The sequence below is a fragment of the Erpetoichthys calabaricus genome, chromosome 17 (genome assembly GCF_900747795.2).
Source record: "Erpetoichthys calabaricus chromosome 17, fErpCal1.3, whole genome shotgun sequence".
Classification (NCBI taxonomy): domain Eukaryota; kingdom Metazoa; phylum Chordata; class Cladistia; order Polypteriformes; family Polypteridae; genus Erpetoichthys; species Erpetoichthys calabaricus.
Genome location: NC_041410.2, coordinates 73,341,601 through 73,367,200, shown reverse-complemented (window position 1 = coordinate 73,367,200; position 25,600 = coordinate 73,341,601). Strand labels below are relative to the sequence as shown.

The 25,600-nt window shown below is 38.0% G+C and overlaps 1 protein-coding gene across 1 annotated transcript in view; it reads left to right on the top strand.

The window, feature by feature from the left end:
* The window catches only part of igf1ra (insulin-like growth factor 1a receptor), a 443,425-nt gene extending 419,144 nt beyond the window's left edge, over window positions 1-24,281 (top strand). Inside the window, exons 15-21 of the mRNA XM_028822633.2 lie at window positions 3,264-3,334; window positions 7,457-7,686; window positions 7,850-7,960; window positions 8,067-8,226; window positions 8,421-8,550; window positions 12,590-12,724; window positions 18,718-24,281. Of these exons, the coding sequence (XP_028678466.1) occupies window positions 3,264-3,334; window positions 7,457-7,686; window positions 7,850-7,960; window positions 8,067-8,226; window positions 8,421-8,550; window positions 12,590-12,724; window positions 18,718-19,171 (1,291 nt within the window). The 3' untranslated portion in view covers window positions 19,172-24,281. The remainder of the gene's footprint in view (window positions 1-3,263; window positions 3,335-7,456; window positions 7,687-7,849; window positions 7,961-8,066; window positions 8,227-8,420; window positions 8,551-12,589; window positions 12,725-18,717) is intronic.
* The last annotated feature ends 1,319 nt before the right edge of the window (window positions 24,282-25,600 follow it).

Here is a 25,600-nt window from a genome sequence, read left to right as displayed (position 1 = left end):
TAGTATATATGTATGTATTATATATATATATATATGTATTATATATATATATATGTATTATATATGTATATATATATATATGTATTATATATATATGTATTATATATATATATTTATGTATTATATATATGTATTATATATATATATATATGTATTATATATATGTATTATATATATATATGTATTATATATATATATATATATATATGTATGTATTATGTATTATATATATGTATGTATGTATTATGTATATATATATGTATGTATGTATTATATATATATATATGTATTATATATATATATGTATTATATATATATATATGTATTATATATATATATATATATATGTGTATATATATATATATATGTATTATATATATTATATACTAGCAAAATACCCGCGCTTCGCAGCGGAGAAGTAGTGTGTTAAAGAGGTTATGAAAAAAAAAGGAAACATTTTAAAAACAACGTAACATGATTGTCAATGTAATTGTGTTGTCATTGTTATGAGTGTTGCTGTGTTTTATATATATAAAATACACACACACACATATAAACATATATATACATATACACATATATATATACATATCTACATATATATATATATATATATATATATATATATATATATATATATATATACACATCCACATATCAACATATATATATACACATATACACACACACACACGCTTTATGGGTGATGATTGTTTTACTGTTTTAATCTTTATTTTATTTTATTGTAGAATGAACTCCTATCTGCGCACAGCAGGGCAGCCGTGGGCGGATGCGTATGGTGTATTCACTCCATGTTATCGTGCATTGCGCTGTCAGTGGTATTTTGATAAAAGAATTTGAACAACATATAAGAAGTGTATAAATTATTAAACAGTAAAACATTAACATTTAAGAAGTAAAGTTACATGAAGTACTACTGCAGTGCCTTCGGGTATACCTCATTTTTTGTTTGCCCATTACATGCTTAAATGTATAAATTTTTTGGTGCACCTACCCGAGAACACGCGACATATAACCGAGCGTGGGAGAAGCATGGATTTTAAACACGCGTTGAGTTCATCTGCTGGTCTCCCTCGTGGAATAACTGGTAATGTTTGACTAAAATCTACAGCGAGTAAAACGACATTACCTCCTATTTTTTTTTTTACGATCTCTGAGATCTTGCTTTTTTCGGTTCAAGGCTTCATAAGCTCTTTTATGTTGTATGGTGTACTTATCCCAAACCATCATCTTTGAATGTTGCAAGACTTTCGCCTTGTATGTAGATCGGGGTAATTACATTCATTGCATTCCTAGTCTGAATCACAATCTGATTGTATGGGTGGTTACCTGGCACTGTAGGGTTGCCACCCGTCCTTTAAAATACGGAATCGTGCCGCGTTTGAGAATGAAATTGCGCGTCCCGTTTTGAATCAATACTGGACGGGATTTATCCCGTATTTTTTTTATATTTTTTTTTTAAAGCAGCGTCTCATGCAAATTATCCCACACGCATTTTATGAAGATGCCTCCTTTCCTACTTTGGATTGGGTAATACTTGATGTCATCGTTAGTTTGATTGGTGTTTTTAACTGTCCAGTGAGGAGGGCGTGTCTTTTAAGTACAGTCTGCAAAATGTTGGCACTGAGATGTGGCGTCAGCGCCATAGTTGAAGCCCCTAACGTTGCGGTCAGCAAGTCGGCTAACATCCGCCATGTGCCATCTTTCAGTTGCGAGAAGCAGATCATAGAATGGTTGAAACTGTTGCCCCTAACGTTGCGCCACGGCGTGTGGTTCATTTATACCTCGTGTCTTCTCATTAAAGTTTTATCTCGCGAATATGTTATTGCAATCCGCAGCGGGAGCGTTTCTATAAACTTAATTGAAACTTACGTTTTACACCGTGCTTTGTTTCCCTTTTGAACATGCTTGTATGCCTAACTCGCTCCGTTCTCAATTGTTTAATTAATTTTTTGCTCTTCGCTGTTTGCGGCTGTTCCTCCATTTCCCCCTACTTCCTTGTTTTATCTCGCGAATATGTTATTGCAATCCTTAACGGGAGCGTTTCAATAAACTGATTGAAAATAGTTTTGCATTTACCTTTTTAGTAAAAGGCGAGCTTTTAAGCCTGAGAAATCACCCCGTAAATGCACACGTTTAATTGGACATGTGTTAATATGTATGGTTACACAGTATTAAAAGACAGTGAACAACGTCAGTTACCTTTCTTCCCGCGTTTGATAAAAGGTGAGCTTTTAAGCCTGAGAAATCACCCCGTAAATGCACACATTTAATTGCACATGTGTTAATATGTATGCTTACACAGTATTAAAAGACAGTCAAAAATTAACGTCATTTACCTTCGTTCCCGCGTGTGACTCGTGCTGTAAATGTCTTCCTTGTTTTTAGTTCACGTGATTACGTAGGAGGCGTGATGACGCGATACGTGACTCCGCCTCCTCCATTACAGTGTATGGACAAAAAATATGTTCCAGTTATGACCATTACGCTTTGAATTTCGAAATGAAACCTGCCTAACTTTTGTAAGTAAGCTGTAAGGAATGAGCCTGCCAAATTTCAGCCTTCCACCTACACGGGAAGTTGGAGAATTAGTGATGAGTGAGTCAGTGAGTCAGTCAGTCAGTCAGTGAGGGCTTTGCCTTTTATTATTATAGATATATATATATATGTATTATATATATTATATATATGTATGTGTGTCATTAATTTATGTACATATTTATTTTAGGATGCTGTGAGAGAATTAAGTCCATTTCCAGTACATGCATTATTCTGTTCACCTGTTTTATGTAAAAGGAACAGAGCAGAATGTAAACATAATAATTTTGGTGAAACAAAACATTGCACCCATTAAAATCCATTATATTTCCTTAGTTTCTCTAAAATATTAAGTTGAATTTTGAAGATCCCCATGATATTACTGTCTAGCACCCTTTTTGGTAACACACTCCCATGTATCTATGGTTCACTATGTGAAAGAAATGCATTACCATATCACTTTCCCGTTCTGAAGTATGCACTCAGGTGGCCTATGGAATTTATGTGCTCTTTCACAATTTTTACAATGAAAGACAAAAACACAATTTAGTCTTAAAACTTTCAACGTCTATACAAGTACCTCTTTAGAGTTCTGGGGTTGCATCCATCTTGGCACCTTATTTTACATGACGTGTTTACTGAAAGACAATGGTATATAATATGATTCCTAGTTTACAATTTCATATTGTTTTTTGTTTCTTCAGAAACAGTGACAGACTTGGTAATGGAGTATTATATGCCTCAGTCAATCCAGAGTACTTCAGTGCAACTGAAAGTGAGTATGAGCTTTCTATACAATATCACAGTGGAGGTACTAATGTCGACAGCTTTGCTCTTTTATGGTTTGATTTATCAAGGGTTTATACATGTTTTGTGTTTTCTAAGCATTGAATTTGCATAAAGTTGCAAATAATTTGTTTTTTTACTGGATGCAGTATTGAAATGGAAAAATACTATAGTGTTAGTTTTACAATGGAAAACCAATCAGTCGTCTTATATACTACAGTGGAACCTCGGGTCACGACCGTAATTCGTTCCAAAACTTTGGCCGTGACCCGAAGTAATTTCCCCCATAGGATTGTATGTAAATACAATTAATCCGTTCCAGATCATACGAACTGTATGTAAATATATTTTTTTTAAAGATTTTTAAGCACAAAAAGTTAATTACACCATAGAATGCACAGCGTAATAATAAACTAAATGTAAAAACATTGAATAACACTGAGAAAACCTTGAACAGAGAAAAGTAACATTGCAAGAATTCACGCTATAGCCTTACAAACTGCTCGCTGTAAACACTTTCTTTTAATGAGTTTTAAGCACAGGGAAAAAATGAACATTTGAAAAATCCGTAATTTAATAAACAACCAAGAAAAGTAACATTGATTGCAACAATGCATGCTACGAACCGAAAAATGAACATTTGAAAATGCTAGGATAAAGTTAGTACAGTGGCCACCTGCACGACTTTTTTTCTTTCTTTCTCTGGACTGTCCCTAAGGTTTAGATTGCTGATTTCAGAGGGTGAGATGTGACCTTTTTTTTTTTTTTTTTTTTTTTTTTAAACTTTTGGGATAGTGCTGTCATCCATCTTTCCTCAATCCTTCCCAATCTGATTGCCTTCGTCGTACAGTTCCTTCATGGACAATAACCCTTTGGACTGAATTAGTGTTATAAAAAAACAAAAAATTATATTATATATAAAAATATATGCTTCTCCTGAACAGGAGTCTACAAGTCATATTGAGAGTTTTGTGTGTATCTATGTATATATATGTGGGGTTTGTTGGGACTGGTCATCCTTTCTAACGAAAAGGGGGAATTTGGTGTGTTTAAGGGAGTGTCTAAGTTATGGGATGGGCATTTGCTTGAGAGACAGTTAAAGGGGACTTTATTTTGTTTTTGCTGTTGTAGTGAGTAAAATTGTGTAATTGTTTAGTTATAAATATATCTATGTTTGTAAAATTTTCTGTTATTTTGTTCCACCAATGTTTCCTTTTGTTTTTGTCTTTGCTTAATAGTAAGCTTTGAAGGAAGAAATGGCAGAACAGCCAGATCCAATGTGTTAATAAGAGTTCGACAAATTTATTGTTAATGTAGCATTGCCCTCTTTGAGCCTAGGGTAATCGTTACAACTTCAATGCACATTATAGTAATGGCTCAACGATATGAATTATTCTGCATGTCAGTCATCATTTAGCAGGTTTGGCTGTACTTCATCATTTGATCAAGGTTGTCATCTTTACCCAGTTTTTCCAAACTGATGCGTGCACATGGGTCAGAGTTGCCATAAATATACGCATGCTCCCCTCTCACATTTTCTTTTAGAAATCCAGACATTTGCATGGGAAGTTACATAAGCACATTTCACACCACCTTTTGTGCGTACACAAGTTTTGTCAATGAGGTCCCTGGGAATTTGGAGCAAAATCATTTCTAGTAGGATTGTGAACCAAAACAAACAACCACAGCCATGATGGACCAGCTTGAAAACAAACACATTAAAAAATCAGGACTGGCCTGGTAACATTCTGGACTTTATCCAACTGAGAATATGAAGCAGGGGCTGCATACTGCTTTTTATTTACAGTGCACATGAGGGAGCTTGGACAGTTCTGTAAATAAGAACTGACAAAAAAATTTAATTTTCAAATGTGTACAAATACCTAGAACTTTAAGTGATTCAAGGCTGTAAACTCAGCCTTGAAAGATACTTAAACTTTGATTTGGGAAGGTGAATACATTTTTTGTCAGTTTTAATGTATTATTAATTTAAAAGAATCAACAGAAATTCCACATGACATTATAAAAGTTTTTAATGTGAATTGAAGAAAAATCTATTTCAACAAAACAGAATAACAAAATAAACAAATACAATCTGGAAAAGTCAAAGGAGAGTGAATATTTTGTATGACTGCCATATACACAAAAAAATCTTTATGAACAGATATTCTGCAGACTGAGTGTTGCAAAAATTTGATTCATAAAGATTCTAACCATTAGGCTTCATCAGTTAGCACATTCCAAGAGTTCCATTGAAACACCATTTTTCTCTTTTGCATTTCAATAAGCTATCCTTTATTATCTAATCAACTCTTCTGTACAGATGCTAGTTGTATTACATTGTGAACATATACTATCAGTCCACATCCAGTTTCAAATAGCTGTTCTTATTTTTTTCCTGTGAAAACATATTATCAGTGGATTATCACATACTGTTTTGTTGTTACTCTAGGTGGCACTCTCCTTTACTTTGTGAAACATCTGGTGATTGTGAACCTCGGGTCACGAACGTCTCGGACCACATACAAATCGGGTTACGATCAAAAAGTTTGCCAAACTTTTGCATCTGTTTACGACCACACACTCTGGTGACGAACAAGCCAGTTTCCCTTCCGCTTTGTACGCACCGATGATTTCTGTACGTGTTCAGTCTCTCCCTGTGCAGCGAGAGAGAGAGACAGCTGGCAGCATAAGGCCGAGAAGGCAGTTAAAGTATGCACTGGGCTTGTTTTTAAAGAGACTGCTTTCAGCATTGTTTTAACCTATTATTTAATGAAGACTTTTTTCTATTGGATTTTAATTATTATTATTGAATGTCCTGACATTCTCCTGCAGAAATTACTCACAAAACGTAATGTATTATTTGGATGATCTTCTGGTGCTTAGGCTACCCACAAAGGCAACACCAGCCCATTGAATTCCTACAACTACATGCCACAGCTGATGCGAGTTTGTTTTATGTAGCCTTTCCTTAGCATTCATGTGGTCTGTACCAGAGTTGAAATTGACATTCATTGTCATTTTACAGAGCAGTCCATTGTTCCTTGGTATCTTCCCATGAACACCACTTTTGCTTGGTGACTTATTTATGATTAACACTTATATTAGCTATTGCTAAGAGGTTTGCAGATCTTTAGCATTGTACATCTTTTTAATGATGTACAATGTATTGTTCACCTTGTTCTTAGAGTAATTTTATTGCATAATCTTTCCCGAGAATTGGGGTAGTGATATTGAATCTCCTTCCTTTGGCACGTCTTTAGTGGTCAATGACTTTTCAAACCTTTTTAAGTGTCAATAGCTTTTATGATCCATTCTGACTGACTCAAATCTTTCTTGATCAAAAGTATGATTCATTTTTAGAGACCTTTGTTGAGAAGAGCAAACTCTGATGGTGAAATCAAAGCATGCTATTCATTAAATTCAGATATCTGATGGAAGGAAAAGGTGATTCTGAAAAACTGGCAGTATTTGGGCTTCAGGGCAGAAGATATTGACCACATGTGGGCAATGTTGTAGCTTGCATGGACATTATGGGTTCATACTAGGATAACAAGACAAAATTGTTCAAACATTTAAGACAGTAGCACAGAACCTTTACCTGATAAATGCCTCGCAAGGAGGTAATTTGTAAAAAGTACCCCCACAGGGTATTTTTCCTTGTTAAGCAAGGCCAATCAACCCAAAGTAATTATTGATTCCATATCATTCCCCATTACATAGTGCAGATGTGTACAGTGTGTAGTTTAGAAAGGGAAGAATAAAGAACTGATTAGGAATATGATGCACTAATACTAACAAGTAAAGCTAAATACACCGTAAGATTGAAATCCAGAGCTTTTCCCAGTTAAAGGTTTGCATTTCTTAATGATTTATAAGCTGTTGCTTTGATTTTTTATTATTAAGAAAAGTAAAAATAAGTATGAGACATTGTAAGCCACAGTTCATTGGTTACTCAGAGCAGAATAATCATCAATGTAAACAATGAGTATCCTCACCATGCCCACCTCCTACACCACCCTCTATGGCCATGTGTATACTATGCCTACTTTAAGTTATGCATACCATAATGCTAGTGTTGAATGCCTCTACTATTTTTTTCCTGTTTCAGTGTATGTACCTGATGAATGGGAGGTTCCAAGAGAAAAGATCACCATGTGTCGAGAGCTTGGACAAGGATCTTTTGGAATGGTGTATGAGGGCATAGCTAAGGGTGTGGTAAGGGATGAGCCAGAAACCCGAGTGGCCATTAAGACTGTCAATGAGACCGCCAGCATGAGAGAACGAATTGAGTTCCTCAATGAAGCCTCTGTCATGAAGGAGTTTAACTGCCATCATGTTGTAAGTAGTAATAACTACACTAATTTACAGTTATGATATAAAATGAAAAAAAGAATATCAGATTCTGCTAAGATGTGCATTTACGTAACCAAACAGCTGACTTTAATTACAAATTAATAAGTAAGTCAGTATGTTTCACAGGTTTGCATTTGTATCCGTGCAGGTGCGCTTACTTGGCGTGGTGTCCCAGGGCCAGCCAACACTGGTGATTATGGAGCTTATGACTCGTGGAGACCTCAAAAGCCACTTGAGATCACTTCGTTCTGATACAAAGGTGAAACACAATTTTCAAATGCTGCCTGCCAAGCACCACAAGCAAACCAAGTTAATCTCTCCAGAGAGATCTGATAACCCTTTGTTTCCATTTTGTTTCCCTACAGGACAGCACTGGCTTGTCCCTGCCTTCATTAAAGAAAATGATTCAAATGGCAGGGGAGATTGCAGATGGCATGGCCTACCTCAATGCCAATAAATTTGTACACAGAGATCTTGCGGCTAGGAACTGCATGGTAGCAGAAGATTTTACTGTGAAAATTGGAGGTAATTAAATTCATTTTATACAGTATGGTTACACTTCTCAGTAAACTGGCTCAGAGCGCTGCTTTTAAGTCTCAGAAGATGATGAGGTGCTTGAAGTAAAATGTGGACAACCATTTGCAATAGTATGATTTTTGATTTGTATTTGTGTAATCTTCCCTAAAAATGTGTATTTTTATATTTTACATCTTAACAAGATTTTGGCATGACAAGGGATATCTATGAAACGGATTACTACCGCAAAGGAGGAAAGGGCTTGTTGCCAGTACGATGGATGTCCCCAGAGTCACTCAAAGATGGAGTTTTTACAACCAACTCAGATGTCTGGTAAGGAAGCCAAGACTCAGTGTTGGGCATATCTTCAATTTTTTTAAGAAATGAGAAAGATTGAGTCACTTGAATTGAACTGAATAACTGAAGCTCATCTCGGAGCACAGTGGTTTGTACATTCTTTATCACATTCTTACAATGTTACTTTAAACTTAAGTTCATTCAGAAATAATGACTCAAGGGAGAAAATGTAAAAACTTCATTTGTTGGTGTAAGTTTATTTTTAATTGATACTTTACTGACATATTGCTAAAAAGATTTGCATTTTAATTAGGGTGCAAAATAGCTTTGACTAAAACCTAGAGAGAGATGGGTAGAACAAACTTTATTGGTCTGGGTGGGGATTGAATTTGGCTTATTATAGAAGCTGTTTAAATAAATGCATAGATAAATATATATACACACTGTGGTTTAAACACACACCAGAATGACTAAAAAGACTTCTGAATTGACAGTCACAGTGAGGCAATACAGGTGTATTACCATTGATATGAAGGAGCCACAGTAGTGTTTCTTGACACACTTCAGTTGAACAATTCTTTGGAAGAAAGTGCTCTGTGTCAGAAAGAGGATGTGCAGCATTGTTCATAATGGCACTCAGTTTTGTTTTAATTCTTTCCTTCGCTACTACCTCCAGGGGATCCAAAGTGTGTCCCATAACTCTGCCTGCCCTTTTAATTAGCTTAATGATTCACTGAACCTCTCTTGAAGTGATGTTACCAGCTGAGAACACCACAGCATAGAAAATAGCAGTGGCCATCACAGAGTTCTATAGTTCCTCTGCATTACTACATCAGCCTGTCATTGATTTAGACCCCCAAGTGTTTGTAGCAATGCACCACATACACATCCAGATCCAGTCCTTGAATAGTGACCAGATATAGAGGCTGCTTGGTACCAACAAAAGTCAATAGCCAATTCTTTGGTTTTGCTGCTGATATGTTGCAGACAATTCTTTCTGCACCGAGAAACAAAGTTCTCCACCTGGCTCCTATACTCTGTCTCATCTCCCTTATCAGTACACCCCATAAGTGCAGCATCATCTGAGAATTTCGGCAAGTGAAAAGACATCATGCATAACGCTGTGCGTAGAACTCACACTATAACATGGCGTAAGCACAAAAGCAGGAATGTGCGTACGCACAGAAAAATCCAGATGCAGGAATCTGTACGTACGCAAACTTCCACGTTCTTCCGCTACATAAATTCCGATCAGCGTGAAAAGTAACGCACGTGCACACGCCTTCTGTCCCACCCCAACTCCTGCCAGAATTTCGCCTCTTTGAATATGCAAATCAATATAAATAGCCCTTAAGCTCAGCCTTCTGTGAAAAGACAATGGGAAAAGCACGGGGGGAAATATAAGAATTTCAGCGAATACCAAATGGAGGCAAAGGAAAAACGTACTATTTGTTGGTTTAAACAGTGGTATAATCAACAAAATGAAGTTGACCAAGTGACAGTGTGTCAGAGAAACTCGAAAGCTCAAGTTCACAAAGTCGCACAGTGCCCAAAATAAAAAAGAAATCACATATCAAAGTTGCCGTGAAAAGGCAAGTCGTAGCCCACCATCTGAGTGTCATATGACAGCTTATTAGGGTACAGACAAAAAAAATAGGCACACAGTGGGGAAAAAAGCACGAAATGTCAACTTTAATCTCGAAATTTCCACTTTAATCATGTAGTTTATTTTGCCATTAAAGTAGAACATCATAAACTTCATCTTATAATTGTTCAATTTACTAGTTTCTCAAATCCCATTGTAACCAAAGTAGCACATTAAATGCTTTGTTCTGTATTTGATCTTCTATGTGCTCTGTGTGTGAATCACTACCTGCTTCTTAAACGGGCTTTCTTTTTCTCCAACAGGACACAGAATCCATTACATTCGTGATATTACAGCTCTCTGAATAATTAAAATACTGAGATGTATACGTGATATCTTTTTCATGATGATAGGAGTTAAAGCATGTTATTAAACATGGGAACACGGTGGCGCAGTGCTTGTTCATGTCTCACGCAAGAGGCTTGCTGCGCCATGCGCGACCTTCGATGAAATAATTTATCGCAGCAGTACTGTCTCTTTCAAACGTACTAACCTCCAATTCCTGTCCTTACTTTTCTTTCTCCAAAAACCCAATCACCACACAATCAGCTATGTAATAGACGTGAAGCCATCTGTAAGCTTAGAACGCCAATTCTTCAAAACTTTTAAGGAACATTGAAATTTCTTCGTAGTACATGTTTAATTATTCTTTCCGTCTATCCTTCCAGTGTTGCGTCAGCACGAGCAAGCATACAAAGCAATGCAGGAACAATCCATGAACTAGCTAGCGCTGCAGCACCGTGTCCTCACATGTTTAATTATTAACAATACAGATTATTTAAGTGAAGTTAAAGTTTTATCTGTATAATCAACATATTTTGCTGCATTTCATCTTAAAAAATGATATCGTCATCATATGTAAATACGCGCTTTATAAAGTGGCGCAGGATGTGCAATATTATAACTATGTATGTGTATATATGTATGTATGTGTATGTGTGTTTGTGTGTATATATATATATATAATGTAATATATGTGTGTGTGTGTGTGTATATATATGTATATATGTGTGTGTGTGTGTGTGTATATATGTATATATATATATATATATATAAAATATAATTGCACGTCTGACATTGTGGTCAGCCACACAGGAGCGCCACAAGGGACTGTACTTTCTCCGGTCCTGTTCAGCCTATATACATCGGACTTCCAATACAACTCGGAGTCCTGCCATGTGCAAAAGTTCGCTGATGACACTGCTATCGTGGGCTGCATCAGGAATGGGCTGGAGGAGGAGTATAGGGACCTAATCAATGACTTTGTTAAATGGTGCGACTCAAACCACCTACAACTGAACACCAGCAAAACCAAGGAGCTGGTGGTGGATTTTAGGAGGCCCAGACCCCTCATGGACCCCGTGATCATCAAAGGTGACTATGTGCAGATGGTGCAGACCTATAAATATCTGGGAGTGCAGCTGGATGATAAATTAGACTGGACTGCCAATACTGATGCGCTGTGCAAGAAAGGACAGAGCCGACTATACTTCCTTAGAAGGCTGGCGTCCTTCAACATCTGCAATAAGATGCTGCAGATGTTCTATCAGACAGTTGTGGCGAGCGCCCTCTTCCACGCGGTGGTGTGTTGGGGAGGCAGTATTAAGAAGAAAGACGCCTAACGTCTGGACAAACTGGTGAGGAAGGCAGGCTCTATTGTTGGCATGGAGCTGGACAGTTTAACATCTGTGGCAGAGCGAAGGGCGCTCAGCAGGCTCCTATCAATTATGGAGAATCCACTGCATCCACTAAATAGTATCATCTCCAGACAGAAGAGCAGCTTCAGCAACAGACTGCTGTCACTGTCCTGCTCCACTGACAGATTGAGGAGATCGTTCCTCCCCCAAACTATGCGACTCTTCAATTCCACCCGGGGGGTAAACGTTAACATTTAACATTATGGAAAGTTATTGTCTGTTTTTCACCTGCATTATTATCAATCTTTAATTTAATATTATTTATTGTATCAGTATGCTGCTGCTGGAGAATGTGAATTTCCCATTGGGATTAATAAAGTATCTATCTATCTGTCTGTCTGTCTGTCTGTCTGTCTGTCTGTCTGTGTGTGTGTGTGTGTGTGTGTGTGTGTGTGTGTGTGTGTGTGTATATATATAAAAAACTGACAGTTCCCAAAAATATTAGTCATTGGGTGTCAGTTGCATCTACCACACTCTTCCACCAAAACAATTATTGTTACAAATTGAACATCAGTCCTGTTGATTTACCTTTGATCAGTCCACTTTACAGGTACTAGTATAGACATTTAAAATTCACACGTTTTCTAAACCTTTTGTAATGCCAACCAATAAAAGCTAAACTACTTGTTTCTTATGTCATTGGTAGCAAAATGTTGCATGGGAAATTAAATGGTAAAATAATGTAACGCAGAATAGTATGGTGAGTTGTGACTTCCTTTCTTTTCTCTTAAAGGTCTTTTGGAGTGGTGTTATGGGAGATTGCTACTTTAGCAGAACAGCCTTACCAAGGGATGTCCAATGAACAAGTGCTACGCTTTGTAATGGATGGAGGGTTGCTGGACAAACCTGAAAATTGTCCAGACATGCTGTAAGCTACTTTCTATTTTTTCTAAGTTTTCAAATGTTTGAATGGTAGACCATTTCAAAAATAGTCAAGCTAATTGTATGTATTTGGAATCTATCCGAACAGGATTGGGCAACAAGTGAGTGCCAGTCTATCTCAGAGCCCACTTTCTCAAACTGGTCCAAATTAGAATCACCAAATAAAAAATGTAAAAATTCACATTATTGGAGATGTTCAACCCATCGTCACCCTCACGTGCTTACTGCTTCAAGTCGACGAACCAAATGTGCGCAACAAACAAACAACAGTCTTTAATGGAAGTTGCACCACATGCTTCTAGTAAGCCAGTACAAGATCACCGCATAGTGAATAACGCAACGTAACTGAACGCTCAGTGAGACCTACAAACAACCTCTCTGCACGACTGAACCGGACTGAACAAAAATGCTATTGCTATTTTTTTCGTTTTACTCAGTTTTCGTTCTCATTTTAGTTCATTCACATATCACTAATTTTTATTTTTATTTAGTTTTAGTTTCTCTGTTTGCCTTAATTTCAGTTCTCGTTCTTGTATATATGTGTGTGTATATTTATATATATATATACAGTGGGTACGGAAAGTATTCAGACCCCCTTCAATTTTTCACTCTTTGTCATATTGCAGCCATTTGCTAAAATCATTTAAATTAAATTTTTCCCTCATTAATGTACACACAGCACCCCATACTGACAGACAAAAAAAAGAATTTTTGAAATTGTTGCAGATTTATTAAAAAAGAAAAACTGAAATATCACACGGTCCTAAGTATTCAGACCCTTTGCTCAGTATTTAGTAGAAGCACCCTTTTGAGCTAATACAGCCATGAGTCTTCTTGGGAAAGATGCAACAAGTTTTTCACACCTGGATTTGGGGATCCTCTGCCATTCCTCCTTGCAGATCCTCTCCATTTCTGTCAGGTTGGATGGTAAACGTTGGTGGACAGCCATTTTTAGGTCTCTCCAGAGATGCTCAGTTGGGTTTAAGTCAGGGCTCTGGCTGGGCCATTCAAGAACAGTCACAGAGTTGTTGTGAAGCCACTCCTTTGTTATTTTAGCTGTGTGCTTAGGGTCATTGTCTTGTTGGAAGGTAAATCTTCGGCCCAGTCTGAGGCCCTTAGCACTCTGGAGAAGGTTTTTGTCCAGGATATCCGTGTACTTGGCCAGATTCATCTTTCCCTCGATTGCAACCAGTCATCCTGTCCCTGCAGCTGAAAAACACCCCCACAGCATGATGCTGCTACCGCCATGCTTCACTGTGGGGACTGTATTGGACAAGTGATGGGCAGTGCCTGGTTGTCTCCACACATACCTCAGTGCACATGACAGCCCGCATGGAGTTTGCTAAAAGACACCTGAAGGACTCTGAGATGGTGAGAACTAAGATTCTCTGGTCTGATGAGACCAAGATAGAACTTTTTGGCCTTAATTCTAAGCGATATATATATATATATATATATATATATATATATATATATGTAAAATATGTGTGTGTGTGTGTATATACAGTACTGTGCAAAAGTTTTAGGCAGGTGTGAAAAAATGCTGTAAACAAAGAATGCTTTCAGAAATATAAATAATGATTATTGTTATCAATTTACAAAATGCAAAGTGAGCGAACAAAAGAAAAATTTAAATCAAATCAATATTTGGTGTTACTACCTTTTGCCTTCAAACCAGCATCAATTCTTATAGGTACACTTGCACAAAGTCAGGGATTTTGTAGGATTCTAGTCAGATGTATGATCAACCAGTTATACCAAACAGGTGCTAATGATCATCAATGTCACACGTAGGTTGAAACACAGTCATTAAATGAAACAGAAACAGCTGTGTAGGAGGCTTAAAACTGGGTGAGGAACAGCGAAACACTGCTACCAAGGTGAAGTTGTGGAAGACAGTTTCATGTCATGGCAAGATTGAACACAGCAACAACACACAAGGTAGTTCTACTGCATCAGCAAGGTCTCTCCCAGACAAAGATTTCAAAGCAGACTGGCATTTCAAGATGTGCTGTTCAGGCTCTTTTGAAGAAGCACAAAAACGGGCAACGTTGAGGATCGTAGATGCAGTGGTCAGCCAAGGAAATTTAGTGCAGCAGATGAAAGACACATCAAGCTTATTACCCTTCGAAATCGGAAGATGTCCAGCATTGCCATTAGCTCAGAACTGGCAGAAACCAGTGGGACCCAGGTACACCCATCTACTGTCCGGAGAAGTCTGGCCAGAAGTGATCTTCATGGAAGAGTTGCAGCCAAAAAGCCATACCTTCAACGTGGAAACAAGGCCAAGAGACAAGTATGCACGAAAACATAGGAACTGGGGTGCAGAAAAATGGCAGCAGGTGCTCTGGACTGATGAGTCAAAATTTTAAATATTTGGCTGTAGCAGAAGGCAGTTTGTTTGTCGAAGGGCTGGAGAGCGGTACAATAATGAGTGTCTGCAGGCAACAGTGAAAGCATGGTGGAGGTTCCTTGAACGTTTAGGGCTGCATTTCTGCAAATGGAGTTGGAGATTTGGTCAGGATTAATGGTGTTCTCAATGCTGAGAAATACAGGCAGATATTTATCCATCATGCAATACGGAACTGGGAGACTAGTCAGGATAAAGGGAAAGATGACTGCAGCAATGTACAGAGACATCCTGGATGAAAACCTGCTCCAGAGCGCTCTTGACCTCAGACTGGGGTGATGGTTCATCTTTCAGCAGGACAATGACCCTAAACACACAGCCAAGATATCAAAGGAGTGGCTTCAGGACAACTCTGTGAATGTCTTTGAGTGGCCCAGCCAGAGCCCAGACTTGAATCCGATTGAACATCTCTGTAGAGATCTTAAAATGGCTGTGCACCGACGCTTCCCATCCAACCTGATGGAGCTTGAGAGGTGCTGCAAAGAGTAATGGGTGAAACTGGCCAAGGATAGGTGTGCCAAGCTTGTGGCATCATATTCAAAAAGACTTGAGGCTGTAATTGCTGCCAAAGGTGCATCGACAAAGTATTGAGCAAAGGCTGTGAATACTTGTGTACATGTGATTTCTCAGTTTTTTTATTTTTAATAAATTTGCAAAAATCTCAAGTAAACTTTTTTCACATTGTCATTATGGGGTGTTGTGTGCAGAATTCTGAGGAAAAACATGAATTTAATCCATTTTGGAATAAGGCTGTAACATAACAAAATGTGGAAAAAGTGATGCACTGTGAATACTTTCCGGATGCACTGTATATGTGTTTGTGTGTGTGTATATATATATATATATATATATATATATATATATATTATATAATATGCGTGTGTGTGTGTGTGCATATATATATATATATATATATATATGTATATATTTTTATATGTATGTGTGTGTGTATATATATACAGTACACACACACACACACAATAAATATGCTGTATCTGCGTGTATATGGATATAGGTGGATAGATATATATGTACACACACATGCAGAATTGAGGAGTTTGATAAGACGTTTGGACTAAACCAATCTGAATTCCTGTCTTGCTGGATACTTTTGCCCAAAAGATATTAGCTGGAACATTTGCAGTTTTGTTCATGTTCATTAAACACTACGTTCAAGCTTCTTAATATGTAGAGGGTGACATAGAAAACTGTTTGACATTGGAGACATGAGATTTATATTTATACCCCAGTAATTTAGGAAGCTGAAGAGATTTTATATAAATGTGTGTTGATATGTGATGCATATAATGTCAGTACTTCCAAAATGAACATTTGGAAATCCAGGAAAGCCCACATGTCTCTTTTGTGCTGTGCAAATTGCTTGAACTAAAGAAAACATATTGTAAGCAACTTCCAGTCACCAAGAATGAAGTTTATCAATTCTGTAGCCTATGAAAAAGCACACATAACACCTCAAAACAGATATGGCTGCACCATCTCAAATGTGGGGAGATCCTCACCCTGTAACTGTGAGAAAGAAGATAGTGGTGTTTAGATACGCAGACCTCATGCCTCAGTGGCAGGCTTTCGATCTGTGAGCACATAGTTAGATTGGGAAGCGGGCTGTTAATAAACACTGCAACAGATCATATGATGAACACCACTACCTCTCATTACTTCAGCTTTATTAAGCTTGTTGAGAATTTCCAGAAGCAGCAGAGTTAAGTGGTCAGAAATTAAATCCTGGGCCCGCACTGAGGACGTAAAAGGAAGCACACTAGTACAATATTGCTAAGGGACAGTCTGAGGATACATCTGATTTAAAAAAAAAAAATAAAAAAAAAATGTTTCTGTTTTAAGGTAATTTTGATTTTGTCATGTTATAAAATAGCCTATAATACAGACTAGCTTTATCATTGGTTGTGGAGAATCTTGTACTATCCTTCAAAAAAATACTACAGACACACATTCCTTTCTACAAGAGAAAAAGAAGCATACCTTTGTCGCTCAACGATTGTTTTTACCAGAATCAAATTAAGAAGAAAAGTCTTTTCCAGTTGACATGAAACAAGAGCAAGTTTTCAGAGAGTTCTCTTCTCTGTACGGTCCTTGGTTATAGTATAAAAATTGCTCAAATCAACTGTTGTGCCTTAATACAAGGAAACAGAGCAAAAGCCTCTGCCGCTCCTTTCAGCGCCAAGACAGTTAGACAATTACCTGCACTGCAAGATATTCTAACACACAAAGAGACTAGAAGAGCATTCACTGCAAATTGCTTGCTTATTTGTTTTGCCGTGTGTCTGTGGACAAGGTTATAAAAGGAAATTAAGAAGAAGCCACATTTGAACTAAATGAGAAAATGAAGTTCAAGAGTTTAATTCCCGAAACAAAGAGAACAGCCTGGAATGCATCAGTTCTTAAATTGACTAATTGGGGGTTGGGGGGTTGGGGGGGGGGGGGGGGGGGGTTAGGAGTCTTCTCTGTGAAGCCCAATGATCTTGGGCTATGTAACTTATCTTCCCAATTGTGACTTTTTACATTTTAATCCATGTTTGTACATCTCACTTTAATGGACAAGAGCAAAATGTCTTGTTGATTTCCCAATGAGAACATTTATATGCAAAAAGAATAAATACAAATGAAACAATTTAAGATCAAAGTGTCTGACCTGATGATTATTACACAGAAATAAATACAAAAGTACATCTGTATTTTGGAATAATAGGCTCAATGACTGATTAAACAGCTTGAGAATAAATCTAATGGGTGGTCTGCTACCTTTTAGGGAGATGCAGCTCTTGTGATGACATACTCGCTTGGCGGCTGCTGATTGACACTTATCTCACATGGTCTTGCGGAATGTCTTGTCTTGTCAGAGCATGAGCAGGCAGCTTAGGCCAGGCCACTTCAGCTGCTCTATCTATAACTGGAATGGGCAGTCAGCTGAGAGCATGGGGTGGCAGCATATTGACTATTTATATCTTGGGCTATATTTATATTGTTTGTTTGTTTGTTTGCTTTTGGTAAGCCTCACTAAGAAGTTTTATATTTTTATCTGAAGTGACATTGTCTATCAGTATTCTCCTTTGTTAGACAAGTGAACTAATTTGGTTAAGTGGCCAGGATTAAGGGAGGCCTAATTAATATCATAATCATTTTCCCTCACTAAGGTCTTCCTGCATAAAGGACCATCACCATGATATCCTTTTCACTCTGAGTGTTCAGATAGGCCAAATATTCCTCTTGACTCATCAATTAAACATTGCAGCATTAAATCGTTCCCCCTAGACTTGACTGCATTCATATTCTGGGGAAGCCTTGACAACTGGCAAACCCTTACCATGTATTCTTCATAAACATTCTTCCTGTCTTCATTCAGGTTATGTGGTATGCATAAACTTCTTGGTCACTCAGGTGCCCCCAATTATCAGTCTGTATAGCTATGTCTATGGGACATCTTTATATAGGACCCACCATCAAGGAGTGTGGAGCAGTAGCCATAATAGAACACATTCAGTTTCCAAGAGTGGGTGGTGCTTAACATATTTCTTTTGTTTTTGACTCTGTAGGTTTGAGCTTATGCGCATGTGCTGGCTTTACAACCCCAAGATGAGACCCTCTTTTCTGGAGATAATCAATAGTATCAAAGACGAGCTGGAGCCACAGTTCCGGGAGGTTTCCTTTTTCTACAGTGATGAGAATAAACCTCCAGACACTGAGGAGCTTGACCTAGAAGCAGAGAACATGGAGAGTATGCCATTGGACCCTTCATCCAGTCTGCAGCCTGTTATACAGCCTTCACCACCACCACAGCCCCCTTCAGCCTCGGGAGCCACTGCCCCCTCCACCTCCCCTTCCTGCTCCTCTGGCGTTACACTTGACAAGCACTCGGGACACAAAGCTGCCAATGGGCCAGTGGTGTTACTGCGGGCCAATTTCGATGAGACACAGCGGTATGCGCATATGAATGGGGGGCGCAAGAATGAGCGCAGCTCACCTCTGCCCCAGTCATCTGCCTGCTGATTCTTTATGAACCAACACCCCAACTACCAACCATTTCCTTGGACAACTCCAGCATTTTTCTCTGAAAGTTAGAGAAAAGCTGTTATACAAAACCAATCAGAAACAGTTAAGAGCCTACTGTACCTCAGTGGATTTTTTTTTTCATTTTTTATTATAATTATTGTTGTTGTTATTATTGTTATTACTATTAAAATTATTGGATAAAAACCTGCCATTGCTGCACAGATGAAGAGAAAGGAAGGCATCACACATGACTGAACATTTCTTTATACATGCGAAAATTGTTCTTGTGGGTTTTTTGTTTGTTTTGTGTTTCCCCCCACATTTGGTTCATCCTTTTTGAATAATAAATGGGAAATGAAACAACTGTCGGAGACTCTTAAAGAGCCCAAGCAATGTTTCCTAAAGCCCAGCGACTTTTTTTTTGTTTTTTGCAAAAACTTGTACAGAGAAAAAAAATTCTGTACGTGTGTATATGTTTATATACACATATAAAACATATCTGCCAGCAAATCCAACAGAAGGCACTTCTTCTTTTTTGTTTTGTGTTATTTTAATGGGTCGAATGTGAGAGCGAGAGAAATGCAATGCTTTGATTTTTGTACCTGCTGCTTACAGGACTTGACCCTCCCTACCCAGTTTTTTCTGTCTGCTGCTTCTCATCTGTGCTTTCGGTCTCTCTCTCTCGTACTTTTTGGCTCCTGCTCAGAATGGCTTCATTTATTAATGGGGGTAAGGGTAGTAAAAAGATTTTGTATATCTGTCTTTCCCTCAAAAACTAACTAAAAAAAACAACAGTCTTTCCATATCAGTTGTGGGTTTTGAATAGGCAGTGGTCTGAGGTTATGTCATACGTTTTAATATTATCACATTTGCCAAATTTGGCTTTTTTACCTCCCCTTTCTTGCTCTCTGCAATTCCACTCCTTTTTCTTTTGTACTTGGTTTAGAAGAAACACAAAACAAATCGCTAAAACACTCCATGAACTTACACTGGCAAAACCTTTTTTTTTTTTTTTTTTTGTATAAATTCTGTTTGCATTTCAGCGCTCACCATAAAGGATTTTGCCAATTCCTCGCTCCCCTACCTCTGCCGCCCTCCTCCTTCTCCTCCTCCTCTGTCTGAGTGTTGACTTGTACGGTTCTACTGCACAGTTTCAGTTTGATTTTTTTTTTTCATATTTTTTTTTTCCTGCTGTGAGACAAATGGGACAGGACAGCAGTTTTATCGGAGGACTTCTGCTACATGGAAACAAAATAAAGGACTTGGCACCAAAAAGAAATGACAGAGCAGAAGAGCTTGAGAAACTAAGCAAACACAAGTACCTAGTATGGAACAGCAAGGAAGTGAGAACACCGCACATGTGCAGTTTGCAGCAAAGCGAGCCTGGCAGTCAAGTCCACCGTGTTCTAATGACTTGTCAATAGAGTCTCCTGGTTGATAAAAAATTTTGAACATTTATAACTTAAAAGGTCTTTCAGTTGTATGTTAGACCGTGGATCATTTGCATACACATCATTTTTTGTGTCACTTTTATAACTTTTTTATGGTTCAGAACTTCATCTATATGTCTGTACAGAGAGAAGCTGCTATTTCATTCTTTCTCCTTTGTGGATGTAATCTATGAAAACGTTCAGGTTTAAATCTTTTCTCCTGGTTTCCACTAGAATCCATTTCTTATGCTTTGTACTGTAGCAAAAAAAAAAAAAAAAAAAAAAAGTTTAGTTTTTATCTATTATTGCATTAGTTGTTTTTTCCCTCTTTGTCCTGATAAAGGTTTTCTGTTTTTGCCACAAACTGTCCATTGCCTTCAAATTTTTTAATCTGATGCTTTTCCTGTTTTTAATGATTATTTTATTCTTTGTTATTATAGTTATTATTATTATGATGATTATGATTATTATTATTGTTGTTTTCTTATTGACACCTTAGCTCCATGAGTGGGCGCCCGTTATCGCTGCTGCTGTACTGGTTTAAACTCTGCTTGAGTTCTGGGGTCCCTGCTATCCCAGTTAACCTTCCAGAGGCGCGATTCAAACTCAGGTCAAAACAATGGTTTTTACTATTTTCTTAATTTTGCATTATTGTCCTGTATTAATGCCATTATTCCCTACCCCTTGCCCTTCTCCTCTCCTATTTGCTATGTATTGTGTGTGTGTGTGTGTGTGTGTGTGTGTGAGAGCGTGTGTCTGTGCGTCCGTGTGTGTATACACACCTTGGGCCCCTTTCCAAAAGATTTTATTTTTTTAACTAATATTATTATTTGTATTGGATATGATAATGATACAGCCACAACTGGCAAATTTGGACTGTTGTGTGGGTTTTATTTTGAAGTTCCATTGTTTTGTTTTATTTTTTGACTAGTGAAGTCATCCATCTTGCAAAACACAGCACACTTCTTGGCTGCGTTCACAGTTTGGTTTCTTATCACTATGGCTGCGCCCAAAATTCATGCGTCACAATTTCATTAGACATTCAACACAAAATCGATAAAATGGACCTCTTGACACAAAGATTAAAAAAAACAAAGAGACAGTAATCTGCTGCACATATTTTGGTTTGGTTATTTATCAGCAGGTAAGGGGAAGGGGTTTGTTTTTTGTTTTTCTTTTTCTGGATACATTTCAATATACTGATTGAATAGTCTTGACTGGAGATTCATTTTGCTTTTTTTTAGTGTTTATTTTCTTACAGAGGTTTTCTGTTTAGGATTTGTATTTATTTTATTTTTTTTTGTGATATCAGTTTAAATCACTGTATAAAGCCCCATGATGAATTCTTGTTATTACAGTAGTGTTTTATTGTTTTTGGCATTTCTTAGGTTGAGATAATTAGGGGACAGTTCTTTTTGTCATTTTTTTTTGTTTGTACTTTTTCTAAAACATTTATCTACCTCACGCTTTCTTTGTTTAATTAATATTATGTATATAAAAAGACAATACATCTCGCTTTTTTGCCGCCTGAAATAACAGTACTCCAGTTGACTGTATCTGAGTAACAATCTCATTGACATAACCTGCCGGCCGAGGGCTCGACTGGACCTTCACGTGCGCTCTGATGGACCTATTTACAAACTGCCTTTTGTTCACTTTCTTACACTCCTCAACCAATTGCCACCCTGACAGGCAAAGGAACAAGATGATGGTGCCTTTTGTCGCTGTGCTGCTTGTTTTGCACAGGATCATGAGCAGGGGCATCCATCTGCTGGGATTTTCTCTTGGAGAAGTTGTGACCGTTTTTTTTTTTTTCAGTGTAATCCAGTTTGCTGTCCACTAGGAGATGTCCCCTTCATTCACTTCATTCAGTCTCTTCAGAGTTTCACTAGTGCAGTCTTGTTGTGTTCATTTATTTGGCTGTGTTTTAAAATGCATCAATATCTTACATATTGCATTCACTTCATTAATTTGTCCGTGACCATCTTTAGATGACCATGCATATCCAGGTTCTCAAGTACTTTGTGTTTATGCAGTTTGGATCTGAGAGATGTAACCGCTTGAATGGACAGCTGGTGTCTCCCCATTAACCATTTGTTCTGCTCCACTGGAGTAATTTCCACTGGAAACAGTCAATGGCTTCTTACTTATGAGCCATTCATATTTTTTCCATGCATTTCCGTGATGAGGAATTTGTCGGTGTTCTTTGTTACTGTCTTGAGTTCATACTGAGGGTCATTATATTATGGTTGATCCTCCCATTGCTGTGTCCTAGTGAAATTTTGCTGGAGGTGCTGGTATCTGTGGCATTGATGAGTCATTTTTAGAAAGTACACCTTTTGGTTGAAGGAGTAATGCAGTCGAAGAATGAGGTCCTTGTTTGGTATTAACCAAGAGGGGCACCTTATATGAAGGTCATCACCACCAACAAATGCCCCATATTTTCCTTAACCTTTTCAGCATTAAGCCTGCTTTACGCCACTGTTGGTGTGCATTTGGCTACTCAGCTGGTAGAGGGTCGTCTCCACAATCTGACAGCGCCAGACTTTGATTTCTCTACCTACTTGCTGGTGAAGTTTCACATGCTTCTGCTGTGGTGCTTGTCTTGTAGTTTCTTGGCAGAGAATTTGCATGTTTTGTTGGAAGTGCAGATGGTGGTCTGAAGGGAGCCTGAAAATGTCTTGTTTGTGTTAAGTAGCTGGTCAGTCTTTGGGGTAATTTTCAACTTTTTGTTATACTGTAAAATGATGGGAGATGGGAGTCGCTTAGCTAGGCTAATCCAGCAGTCCTGAATAAAGGCACTTAAAAAGTTTTAAGCAAGTATGGGTCCAAGGGATGAGAACTGAAACTGGAAATGCAGACATGGCTAGAATGGTGGCGCCACACTTGTTCACAGGAATGACTTTCATGCAGAATGTTTTAGGTAAGAGGAGAGGCTGGTTATGAATGGAACAAAGTTACAAACTGCCTGCCACGTGTGGCAATCACAGGTGCAGATATTAAAGACCGTCCTCATGAATACACCGACAGTGCGCAAGTGGTTCTTAGCTTCTTGCGTCAAGGCTCCAGGCGCCTTCTAAGTGGTAGGTTCCAGTTTTAACACACACATATACACACCGGACATCTGTGTCCAGTAGATTACGGGTAGTCAGATGACAGAAACAAGTCCAAGGTTTACAAAGCAGCTGTTGTGATATCAATACAGAAAAAAATCTCTCTGTTGTGCGTTTTAGGGACCTGAGAAACAGTTTGCTTTTCTTATTTCTCCACCCATATGTTAAGACATTTTCTGATAATCTCAGTGCAAGAAAAGAATGAAGTTTATTTAGATTGTTGTTTATTTTATTTTTTTTTTTTGACTTCCAAAAACCACATTGCAATAACGGGCTTAAAGTAACAGTTAGAGCTTAGGTTCAAAGCCGCTGATGGGTTTTCTTTTGTTATTAAATTGGCATTCCTACATGCTGAAAGATGCCTTGAGATGTTAAAGCTAGCATTTTTCTCACCTTTCCTTTGTTTTTCTTTGTGTGTTTTTATTTTTTATTTTTTTGAAAAGTCCTGAGAAATGTGTCACTACAGTTTCTATATTAAATTAAAAAGGCTACGATTTAAAGTTTCATTACAGTTCTGTATCTAAGGTGTCCTGGTTTTCTCTCAATAAAGAAACCCTTTATTTAGATGGATCTATCTTGTCATTTTATCTTCCTGTTTGCTCATGCTGCTTCGTCTGTGTTGTCTGAGTAATTGTGGTGGGCTGTGGGGCTCCTGTGCGCCGTGAAGAGGCTCAGTTGGGTGTTCAAGCCACTCGTTGCACACTGCCGTCTTTAAAACGCCGCAGAAATCATCTCTTCCTTGCTGCTGTCATAGCAGGCAGCCCAGCAGTTTAGAGTTGCATGTCGCCCTCTGTGTGCAGTTAAAAGTTCCTCACATTTCTTCCCACGGTCTGTAGACCTTTGCTGTTTTCTTCTCCTTCCCATTTCTATGTGGTTTTCCGCTTGTAATCTGTAGACATGATGTGCAGCTTCTGCATGCTCCCCTATGTTCATCCTTCTACAATGTGCATGTCCCCCATGTGCAGTGGTCCATGGGATGTCTCTGTGGAGTCTGCATGTGCACAACAATCCATAGATGCTCTGTAAGAGTTGTGTACTCCACAGTTACAATTGGTATTCTTTTTTATGAATTCATTTTTTCTTTGAACCAATTTTGCTGATCTTAGGTTTTTTGGGTCACATAATTCATAGCTGATCCCATTTACATTGTAAAATGTTTTCAGAGTATCATCTTTCTGTGGCATTTTGATTTTCATGCACATCACCATTTTAGCAACGTGATGAGTTAGAGTTGTTGACATGACCTTTCCTTATTCAGGTGTGCGGATTATTCAAAAGAAATCTCTCTGATCGTTGTTTTACTCTTATTGATAGACCTCTTTTCTGGCGTCGACTTGGAGTTTTGGTTTGCAGTTAGGTTTTGTCGACAGATAGGACGGATTCTCGGTTGCGATCGTGTTTGTATTTATTGACGTTTCTTCTCCAGGTCATCTCCATTGCTCAAAGTGATGGACTCTGATGGGCATACCGTCGATGGAGAGCACCTTTGGCTAAAACCTTAATGAAGTAAAAGGAAGCTGTAATGTTTGTACTAAAGCTGAGTTGATAAAACCTTCAGCATTCAGTTGAATCTGCTAGAGCCGCATGGTTACATTTATTTAATTTGACTGGTACATACAATAGGGTTTGGAACAAGGTTTGACTACGAATAGCCATTCCACTGCCCCTCAACTGAGATGGACACCTACATACCAGGGGCCTCATGTATAAATGGTGCGTATGCACAAAAATTTTGCGTACTCCCATTTCCATGCTCAAATCGCGATGTATAAAACCTAAACTTGGCGTAAAGCCACGCACATTTTCATGCTAGCTAAAACCCTGGTGTACGCAAGTTCTCCGCTCGGTTTTGCAAACTGGCAGCACCCAGCGTCAAAGCAGTG